The 11124-nt window shown below is 41.4% G+C and overlaps 2 protein-coding genes across 2 annotated transcripts; one reads left to right on the top strand and one right to left on the bottom strand.

Moving 5' to 3' along the window:
* Positions 1-387: 387 nt before the first annotated feature.
* LOC139339323 (protein ABHD8-like) lies at positions 388-7523 on the bottom strand. Its single transcript, XM_070974879.1, has 5 exons — positions 7197-7523; positions 3456-4288; positions 3143-3313; positions 2766-2982; positions 388-2637 (listed from the first exon to the last, which is right to left on the bottom strand). The coding sequence occupies exons 2-5, from the start codon at positions 4277-4279 to the stop codon at positions 2425-2427; spliced, it is 1425 nt and encodes a 474-aa protein (XP_070830980.1). The 5' UTR covers positions 4280-4288; positions 7197-7523; the 3' UTR covers positions 388-2424.
* Positions 7524-9152: 1629 nt separating this feature from the next.
* Positions 9153-10525, top strand: mrpl34 (mitochondrial ribosomal protein L34). Its single transcript, XM_070974704.1, has 2 exons — positions 9153-9265; positions 9808-10525. The coding sequence occupies exons 1-2, from the start codon at positions 9210-9212 to the stop codon at positions 10124-10126; spliced, it is 375 nt and encodes a 124-aa protein (XP_070830805.1). The 5' UTR covers positions 9153-9209; the 3' UTR covers positions 10127-10525.
* Positions 10526-11124: the final 599 nt, after the last annotated feature.

The raw sequence follows: 11124 nt of genomic DNA, 5'->3' as shown, positions 1-11124 counted from the left end.
CAAAATTAAAGATACTGGAAATTAAATAATAATTTTAGAAAGAGATTAAAAACTTTATTAACTATGATGATAGACAGTGAAAATTCATTTATTTAAAATGATTAGGAAATATAATCTGATTGTACTCACGTGACTGTATCCTGCGTCAAACCTTAACACTTATTCCTACAGCTTCAGTGCTTGTGCAGTTTTCATCGTGGAGAAAAAATCCCATCTACCTACTTTTTCTAAAAATGTCTGCAGTTTTGTTTTTTTTTTTTTTGGTGTGTGAAAATTGCATTAGTGTCACCTTCAAATATCCATTCTGTACTGAAATAATTGTAATGCTGTTTACTCACTGAAAAAAACAGACAAGTTATTGCAAGCAAAACACGGCAAAATCCTCTGTAGAGTGTGAACACCTGTTTTATTTCATGCCAGAAAGGCATGTTCATACACTGAGTCCAACTGTTTTGATAGGTTATATAATGTTATATGCATCTACATTCAGGCAGTGCATATATTATAATTCCCATGAATAAATGCAACAGTAACATTAACACATTTTGTTAACCACAAAAAGATATAGCACATATGAGCACTGACAATTTGTATATGCACACTTTTAGCATAAGAGCAAGTACATGTGCACCCTGTAGTCCATACAGTTTGACTGACCTTTTACACCAAAGGAGACATACAGTACATTGCATCAGCAGCACTTGTTGGTTTTTGGAAAGTTCATAGAGAATATATGATGTTTTTGAGGAGTCAGTGCCATGTCAGTTTATTTCCACTCGATTTCTTCATGTTTTGTTGCCGTTGCATAAGACCAGTCACATTGCATCCGCATTCTGTCAAAATGCATATATTGTATAACAGACCAGCATGGTCAGTACAAATATCCCTCTTTTTAAGGGACTGTCTCCTTTGGCTGACTCATGTTTGATTTTAAGCTTTGGACACTCAGTCTCAAACCCACCAATTCACACCCTCTGCGACTCAAAACAGTATAAACTATCCAGTCAGCAGATAAGCACTGTCAGGGAGCATATTAGACTGTGCTTTTACTTACACCTTACTGTCCCACTATGAGACAAAGCAGCACCCATGAATGAACTTCTTTCCATGAGCATAATGTTTAGCTCAGTCTCTCTGTCTGACACTATAGATAAATAGGTTGGTCTGGAAAGGAGTAAGGGAACATACTCTTGTTTTGCATTTATCAGCTGAGAGACACAACAGCTTAAAGCGGTCAATACAACCACAATTCGTTATGGCAGTTGCTGTTATTTCAGAATAAATGCAAAAAAATACTTAATACACATTAAAGGAACACTTATTTGATTAGAGAGGAGTCCACTGGGGCTTTTTCAATATGAGAATATATTGCAACTGTCTGAGACAACCCTTGTACCTTTTCATATTCTGAAGTCATGCAGGGCCTCTGTAGTTTGTATCCTTAGGATATTATATAATATTGAAGAAATGGCTGCTAAAATAAAGGAGAAGAACCTTTTGGCATCCATGTTTGTTTACATCTGTTTTTGCAACCAGTTCACATACATCTCTCCTTAAATATTACTTAATTTTCATGCAACTATGAATTGGTTACATTGTGCTTAACATAGACACACATAGCTTTTTGGATTTAGATTTTATATTAGACTTCAAGATATGGAAAATAAACTGCTGTACTTTGGAAACAGATGAGCCAATTATATTGATGGTAGCTGTAATTGCGAGTTTTCGTGTGAGATGTGTACACTGCACATTGTATGGATGTGGTTAATAGGTGGCTGGATTGCCGATGAACCGTGCTTTTTTCTCCTTCTGGCATGATGCCATCTATGTATTCATGTGCTGCAATTATTAAATACATTTTGCATGAACATACTACCATCCAGTCATTATTTGATAATAAACTATTATCAGCACTTGAGTTTTACTATAAGCTGTCCTTCACCATCATACTGGGAAATCAGATCTGTAATTCCTCAGTTCACTTCATATTATTTTGTAGGAGAATGTGACACCATTGTGTAAAGGTAAAACAGAAGCTCTGCAGCACTCTGCAGCGCTTTTTGCAATAGTCAGTTTTTCCCCAGAAACATTTCACACACAAATCACCAATGGACATAGTCCTTCTGATCTCCACATATGTCATTTTGCAAACATGGCGCTATGGAGCACAAACTGGTATCAAAAAGTGAAGCAGAAACTGAATGTGTATTTGCATCCATTCCTCTCATGTTTTTGTCCATTCCTTCATTCTCTGGTTGGCACCATGCCTAAGTCCTGCTTTATCTTTGAGCACCAGTGGCCATCCGCATCCTTAAGATGTGGCCCTGTTTATAACAGCTCTCAGCCTGGGAGCAGCCTTAAGAACACATGCCAAAAAAGGCCTTCTGCTTGGTTCTGTTATGAAACTAGACTCCTTGTTGGTTATTTGTCCATCGGCTTATTGATTTTCAGTGTGTGGATAGTGTCACTGAGAGCAACTGTCTTCTCTGTGTCTGTCTTGCAGCTGTCTTTTCGAGACATGTCAGGCTCCCATAGAAAGAACTCATGCAGGAGGGTGTTGACAGTGTCAGGACACTCCATCATGACCATGTGACTTCCTTCCTCAATGACTTTCAGGAACGCAAACAGAAGGATCTAGAAAGGGAGCCAAAAATGAACGCAGAACATTATGATAGGCAACATTGCAGATCAAAAACACTACATTTCACATTCAATATTACATGATGACTCAGCACTCGTTCACATATGAAAATGTGCTGTACCTCTGCCATGCGCTGGTCCTCATCCATGGGCACAAATTTGTCACACATGCCATGAACCAGAAGGATAGGCACAGTGAGCTCGGCATGGTAGACCTCATCCCCCTCGGGCCAGTATTGGCCACTCATCATGGCTCGCAGGACAAATGGAGACACGTTGAAGGCATTGCCTTGTTTCAACAGCTGCTTTTCTTTGGCACCCTGACGGGCAAATCCAGCTCTAAAGGTTAGAAAAAAAGAGCAAGTGTTACTTGGAACGGTTAGTGCAATTTGATGATCATATATTTTGTATGAGTGCTACAATGTTGTAATTTCTCTGTTACTGTGATGCATCATTGTCTCTAGTGTCAGTTTGGGCACCATACAAATGCTGATCTTACTTGAGAAAGCTCCAGGCCAGACAGGGTGACAGACAGTGCAGAACACAAGATGGCAGCTGAAAGATGGAGCAAAGGCTGGGCTCCAGAGCTGTGGGGCCTCCTCCATTGATCATCACCACCTTATGGACCAGATCAGGATATTCATGGGCCAGAAAGGTGCAAAATGACACCCTGGAAGAGATAAAATGAAATGGTGAGAGCATGTTAATCACTACTAGATAAAGTATGATATAAAGTGATCAGCTGTAGAATTGCTTCAGAGACACTTCCAGTGGTCTCCCATTCATAACAAAAGCATCTGACAACTCCTCACCCATATGAGTGGCCAATGAGAATGTTGCGTTTTCGAGCATATCTCTTAAAGATGGCACGAAGGTCCTCTGCAAGGGCATAAAAAGTGTAAGCTGCTGCAATCTGTGGGGCAGTGCTGGCTCCATGTCCCGCCAGGTCGGGCGCAATGACCTCATAGCCAAGCCGAGAGAAGAAGTCCAGCTGGCTGCTCCAAATGTCCAGAGAACCTCCCACGCCATGCACGAAGAAAATCGCTACGTCCGAGTGCGTCCCTTTGCAGCTCGAGACCACCCTCTTTGAGTCGATTAGCACTGTGCGCTTGGGCTTGCGACGGCGGCGGCGAGGAGGTGGAGCAGGTTTCTGTTCCCCAAGGGATGGAGGAACTGGAGGAGGAACAGGGTTGGGGTCTGGAGAAGAGGGTATTTCTTTGTAGTCAGCCAGCTCTACCTCTACAGTGCTGCAAGGCTCCAGATCCCCATCCTGACACTGCAGGATCTCAGAGTGCAAAACATCACCGAGATTCTCAATCACCAGCTGGCCGTTGCGGTAGACAGTGATCTTCCTCTTGCAGTGGACGCTGCTGCCAGTATTGCTCTCACTGTTAAAATCCTCAGGAGAGCCGCCATCGTCACCGTCGCCATTCGTCTTCTCCTTGCCTGCAACTTGCTCTTCCGTTACTACAGGCTGACGCTCTGGGATGATGTGTCGCACTCGCAGGACTCTCCCGGGTTTCACCTCCACAAACTCAAAACCATCAGAGGGTTCTGATGACTCCAGGGGCAAGACCAGGCTGGCAGCCTTCCCAGTCAGGCAGCACAGTATGCCTTCAGTAATACTGGTCAGCATGGTGCTCCCCTGCATACACAGCATCACATAGACAGAACAGAGCACATCATCACTAAGATGCTTCATTTGAAATGTAAAAGGCAGAATACGTAGGTTTATGAAATGCACAAAGTGGAAAAACAAACTCTGTATGGGGGTGGGCGTGTGAGGTTTACCACAGTCCTCTGACTAGCTTTTCACATACACATTATAACTGTTCCCAGCTTTATTTCCTGTCGCAGTGTTTGCAAATGTCAGCAGCTCAACAGGAAGAAATTGGGTCCTAGATCCCATAATAATGGATGCAAGCTGTTTCCTAGCAACACAGTTACAATGAAATGGCCTTCTTTGTCCTTCCATCAGACCACAGCCAGTGTCGAGTGAAATGAAACACACCAAGTGTAAGATGCTTTCAGTTTTATATTCTCCAAACAAATGCGAATTCAAAATACCATAGCAGGTGAAAGTGCTGCTTCACCAGCCTTTATAAAGCTTGACAAACGCACTCACCTGGGTGACTAAGCAGTTTAACATTCAGGGAATCCACGTTGACTAACAGACAACACAAAAACAATACTTGTGTCCTGCTACAGTTTCAGTGCCAGTGACTGACTGACTGACCAGAGGTTTGATATTAATAACTGCTCCTTTTCACATGGTCAGAATCAGGATGTATACAAATAGAAAGCACCACTCATAGGACAGTGTCTACACATGACTGTGTACATGCCTGTGGACTGTATGTCTCATAACAGTATGATAGCACTTTTTCAGGCTATACAGCTTCCAGTGGAGATGAGGGAAAAATCTTCGTGCTCCTGCCAATGTCCAGTCACAACTAACCTGCATTTTGCCAGTTGTGCAAATAAAGCATCATTCATCCTCACTTCATACAAACACAGGCTGCTTATCTCAAGGAAACAGAATGAGAGGAGTCACGTCTACATACTTTATTGTTTCCTGGTTACAGAGACTGTGAAAGCAGTTTGCTCATTATTGCTCATGACATATCATGTAATGTAATGTAGATGGTGTTTGTGTTTCCTACTTAATATATTTACATCCCCAATTCCAAAAAAATGAGATGCTGTGTAAAACATGAACAAAACAGAATGTGATTATTTGCTCATTTCTTTTTTACATATACTCCACTGAAAACAGTACAAAGACAGTATATTTAATGTTTGCCCTCATCAGTTTCATTGATTTTTGTAAATACATGCTTATTTGATGCAGTAACATCTTTTAAATAATTTGGGACAGGAGCAACCAAAGACTGGGAAAGTTGTGGAATGCTCCAAAAACACCTGTTTGGAACATTCCACAGGTAAACAGGCTCATTGGTAACAGGTGATGATTGCACTCTGTTTGCATTTTCATTTATTTCCTTTGTCATTGAAGCTGGGGTGTCATATTTTTGCAGATTCTTATTCCATATCCAGTATTCAAATTCATGATAAACAGTCCACTTGTAATAGTTCCTTTGTGTTTCATCTGCTTTTGCTTAAACATGGTTAAGGCTTTCACGACAGCTTGATTAAGATAAAGTAATGACACAGATTTTTAGTGCACAGTGCTTCTGAGGTCTACAGTGAGAAGAACATGGAGCTGGTTTCCCTAGTGTGTGTTTGCATATGCACAGAAGGATGAACATGTGTCTGTGCGTGAGTGTTGTTGTTGGTGGTGGAAGGATGGTCTGAAGGTCAGTGCATCAGTTGCTATCCAGTTACACCCAGGAGCCAAGTGAATGTTGACTGAGAGGGCTGTCTTTCCACAAGCATCAAAATGAGCGCCGACACAAGAACGAGACACTCCAAGCTGCAGCTCGGCTGTCAGTCTTAAAAACTGCAGTGAGCTTCATATTATTCTCAAAGCGTGTTTCATAATTCAGCCAACATCACTATCACTATTTGCAGCCATTCTGTTGTTTTGTTATGAATCACTCAGTCGTGCCACATTGGCTCCAAGTGGTACATGATGAGGTGAAGGTGTCCACTGAGGAAAGAGCTGGTCACACCTGACAGGAGTGAACATTTTGACAGCGTGGCAGGATGTCACCTAACCTTGTTTAACAATTTGGTTGACCCTGGAGTACAGATGCCACCACACCTCATAAACACACAGCACTAACCGCATCTGCACTGACGCAACAACAGCCCTGTCATTTAAATGAGGGATTCTCCTCCTGACCTACTATCCATCAGTCCAGTCCACCAAGATACGAGGATGACTGAGGGGACCAGAATTTGACATCCACAAACCCTACAGTCAGAAATTCTGAAGGTTACTCAGCCATGTTATTTTTTGCCTGTATTGCAGAATATATAGGTTGATGTGTCTGCCAAGTCTTACAGTAACACATATTTGGTACACAGCGTGCTGCTCCATTTCCACAACAGCGCGGTACAGTACGGCGCAGTCCGAAATGATCGCTGCTGCACACTGAATGCGTATATTTGCAGAAATGAGCCCATTAGAACCTAATTTCGGTTAAACAGGCCTGATGCACAAATGTCCTATAGCTTAGCTATACAGCTTTACAAGCCTATGACTCTCAAACCTCTCAAACCGCAGCAGTTGTAGGCTCCATGTTCCAATAATTTCACGTAAATCATCAATTCATAATCACGTTTCACAATAATAACAATGCACAGCGAAGGACATTTTCACAAATGTCATTACATAGGCCCGATAAAAAGCGTCGCATCACAAAAACAAAAAACAAAAAAACAACTAAAAACCCGCGGCTGCCTTGTGTTGATTGCCATAATAGCGATGCATATATTATTGATTTCACTGATCGATCTATCATTTTTTGCGCTGTCATGGGACAATTGCATGCAATAATCGTGCAGCTCTGGACTGATTCCGATGACTGTGTTCCACAATAAGCACGAACTAATCAGATGACACGATGCAATAAAAATCGATTCCTTACCTGCAGAATTACTGATGATTAAGGGTGATTAGAGATCTGCACCAAGAGATGACGGTCAAGGGCCGACGAAACTGACCTGGGGAAAACGTTGCATCTGGTGCAACAATTTGTCTACGCTTGGGATGCTGCAAAACAGTGCGAGCGTCTTTTTAGCGTCATTAGACTGCTATCACAGAACACGCGGGGGTTTGAGCTGATGGTGATAGCAAAGCACGCATCCGTAAAAGTGTGCCAATTACATCCATTACGATAACAGCCACTATGTCTCTCTATCTCCCTCAGCACCCACTGCGCACTCAGGCCAGAGCCTACCCAGCCCTGCTGCCCTGCATCCGCAGCAGCCACAGCATCTTCGCTCCTGAGTGGCAGTGAGGAGGGCGAATAGAGGACGGCTGAGCGCTGAGAAGAGGCCAATGGGAGAAGCTTGTTTGCTTGTTGCCAAGGCAGACAGAACAGCACAAGTGTTTGCGGTCATGGAGAGTGACAGAAATTATTTCTATGTAAATATATATAAAAAGTCCAGCTAGTTATGTAAACAAGTAAACACATGGTCATGGTCACGCCTGCATGTGTGATCACATTTCCAATTCTACACCCGGGTTTAAAGCATCCCAGCTGCATCATACCGAACTGACACATGAAAATGGGTTATTGCAGTTGCTGCATCACCGAAGGGAGAAATGACCTTTAAGCTTTAACCAAATTGATTAAGATGTCCGGTCTTCCTCCGTTACCCTTGAGCTCACATCAACAAATTGGCAATGCTGGGACAGTCCGTGCTTGTCACGGAACAGCCAGCTGTGACGCGCACGGGGCGGAGAGCCTAAGAGCCAACAGCTGTGTACTTTCTGTTTGGCAGCAGTGTAAATAACAAATACTGCTTTATCTTTTGTAAAGCTCTATGTAAATCTTGTAATATATTGGGCCTAGACAAGAACTTCAAGTTTTTCCTCAACTGTTTTGACACAAGAATAACCATCATTATTCCCAACACTAGGCCCACAATCAATCAATCAATCAATCAATCTATCTATCTATCTATCTATCTATCTATCTATCTATCTATCTATCTATCTATCTATCTATCTATCTATCTATCTATCTATCTATCTATCTATCTATCTATCTATCAGCCAGCTACTGGGCGATAGAGCAGTCTCCCAAGACAGCAAGGCCAGGCAAACCAACCTGTGCACTGCCTGGATTGACAACAAGAAAGCCTAAGTCACCATCAGGTGCAGCATATTCCAAGGCAATGCACTGTCAGCACTGCTGTTCTGCATAGGCCCGAACCCTCTCAGCCAGATCCAAATGAGAAATGAAATAAACAAACTCAATTTTAGTAGACTCCTACTTATTGACACAAATGTTGAAATGTCTGAAATTTCTACTACTAATCTTATCTTATCTTATCTTATCTTATCTTATCTTATCTTATCTTATCTTATCTCATCTTATCTTATGTTTCACCTTTGCACTGATGAAGGTAATTACAATTTGAGAGCACTTTTGCACTGCTTCATAAATCTATGTGATTTTGACATCTTTATTTGAGTGGGACCCATTGCACGTTAAGTGAAGTGTTGCGCTGCACTGGTTTCTAATGACTGCACTTACAATACACCGTTAATAAAAAAAAAAAAAAAAAAGCTAATTAATATTATACCCAGAGTTATATCTCTCAGGCACACCGTCCTCTGTCTGCTTGTAAAGCCGCTGCTTACCTTGTTTAGCATCTCCCGTCTGCCACACAATAACATAAAACCATGACCCTTATAGTTACAGTCATTATTGTTGCTAATAAACAGTTGTATCGGTGAAACGTGTCGACAAACAGATTGAGTTGTAACCTGAAAAGCTTTACTCAGGGCAACTTAGTTGCCGCGTAGCAACAAACGTTTCAATTGGTTGAAATGACAGAGCCAATCAGGTTACCTCATATTCGCATGGAGCCTGGCGGACCTGTGACATTCACAGTTCGTGTGTCTGTGTCGACTTTATAAACATCTAAATATGAACATTTTACGGTCGTCTTTTTCCCGACTGCGCGGAATAACCAATGTCACCAGGTAACAGACTTCACGTACTTGAATGCCAGACATGTGGCAAAGCTAGTCGTGTTTTTTTTGACGATGTTAACATTGGCAAGCTAGTATTGCGGTACGTTAGCAGCGTGGCTAGGTAATCATGGAGCTAGCAATCCACTGATTGGACATTAGATTTGGTTAGGTGATGGATAATATCATTATATCTTAATTGTAGCCAATTGATCATGAGCCACGGTATTGAGTTACATTTGTAGATGTTATTTATTGTAATAGTTACAGTATTCGTAATGTTGTAGTGGGAGCTTGCTGTAGCCTCGTCTGCGGCATGTGTATGTATAATTGTTTTCCATATTCATGAAGGACTGCACATGTCAGGTATAATCTTAACATTAACTATTAAGATTGAAACCAATTCTTGTTGCCAATGAATAATACTCCTCTACATATGCACAGCAGCACCATAAATGTATTATTGTGTGTAACAACGGCATTATTTTGACATAATGTTGATATTAGAGAATAACATTTGTTTGTAACATATTCAATCTTTGCTCTTTCAACAGCATCGCTGCAGGGAACCTTGCTGTAACTGGCACCTCTCACCTTAGATTAATCAGCAGCTGGGTTGTACCCAGAGCAGCTGCAGGACTTCAGATTTCCAGATGTGGGCCGCTTTCTTCACAAGCTGAGGGTTCAGGAGTGTTCCAGCAGCTTCCGTGGCAATACCAGCAGATACGGACACGGAAAAGAGGAACAGAGTACCAGCCCAAGAATATCAAACGCAAGAGGACTCACGGCTGGATCAAGAGGCTCAGCTCAAAAAGCGGCATCGAAGTGATTCTGCGGCGCATGTTGAAGGGACGGAAATCACTCTCACACTGAAGGTTTCAGTGGGAAAACCAAGAGACTTTCAGGAAAAAGACATTGGATCTGAAATACTGGCAGTGCTCAGCAAAGAACATGTGTGCTGGGTTAACTGGTGATACTGGGTGTGGGTTGGGTTTGGCATTCTCAACGCATTAATAATGGGCGGGAGTTTGAAAACTGGCCTTTTGACAAACATGTTGCATTTGCCTTGGGTAAAAAGAAGCATGGCAGTTTCACCCACTTATACCTGATCAATAATGTTTTCTTCATGATCACTGAATGTTTGATTTTTTTTTTTTTTCTCATTTGAAATCATTTTGTTCAGACTAAATGTGTATTAAAAAAGCTGAGTCACCCTATTTTTTTCTCAAATGAAAACGTCAATTTTTTTTTGACTGGAAATAAAAATGATCCCTGCAGAATTTACATGCATTTGTATTTGTGTTTGAAAAGGAAGAAAAACATCAGTGTTTCCCAAAGACAGTTAGTGGATAAAGGGTTTGTTGTGTTTGGGCTGGTGAGGTAATGGAAATGATTACTCTCCGAGTGTAGAGAGGGTCCTTCTGGTCCTGTGTTACAAAAGTCAAGGTAACCCAGATTCCATTAGTGACCTTTTATGTACAAACCAAGAAATGTTTGAAGATGAGGAATCAAGATCAAGAAAAAGAGGATAAAATGGAGGAATTAATTAATAATGTTACACACCAGAATAACACACATTTATAATGAAAATATCTTACATAAGCAGCATTTTTCCTAGACTCTCACTTTAAACTTAGTTTCCATTTTTGGAACTGCTTGCTAGTACTTGAATGGCACAGTTAAAGTACAGGTACAATAACTAGTTTTTGGTCCTACCTATACCTTTTGGTGTTTACATTTAGTCGTAGTTTTAATATAAATAATTTTTAGACTAGGTTGGGGATTGTTCTGCTGTTTAACTTCTAAAAAATACGATCAACTTACTGCTGCAGCAACAGCAGCTGAGAGGCATAAATACACAGTACATGGAG

Source organism: Chaetodon trifascialis, chromosome 11, assembly GCF_039877785.1.
Source record: "Chaetodon trifascialis isolate fChaTrf1 chromosome 11, fChaTrf1.hap1, whole genome shotgun sequence".
Taxonomy (NCBI): domain Eukaryota; kingdom Metazoa; phylum Chordata; class Actinopteri; order Chaetodontiformes; family Chaetodontidae; genus Chaetodon; species Chaetodon trifascialis.
Note: the sequence above shows the minus strand (reverse complement) of the source record. Positions and strands in the feature narration are given on the sequence as shown.

What these genes read in the sequence shown, in the direction of transcription:
- LOC139339323 (XM_070974879.1), bottom strand. Translation starts at nt 4,279, where the DNA reads ATGCTGACCAGTATTACTGAAGGCATACTGTGCTGCCTGACTGGGAAG. An exon ending in CTCATTGGCCACTCATATGG is followed by an intron (nt 3,314 to 3,455) that starts GTGAGGAGTTGT and finishes TATCTCTTCCAG; the next exon opens with GGTGTCATTTTGCACCTTTC. An exon ending in AGGACCAGCGCATGGCAGAG is followed by an intron (nt 2,638 to 2,765) that starts GTACAGCACATT and finishes CTCCCTTTCTAG; the next exon opens with ATCCTTCTGTTTGCGTTCCT.
- mrpl34 (XM_070974704.1), top strand. Translation starts at nt 9,210, where the DNA reads ATGAACATTTTACGGTCGTCTTTTTCCCGACTGCGCGGAATAACCAAT. An exon ending in GGAATAACCAATGTCACCAG is followed by an intron (nt 9,266 to 9,807) that starts GTAACAGACTTC and finishes CTCTTTCAACAG; the next exon opens with CATCGCTGCAGGGAACCTTG.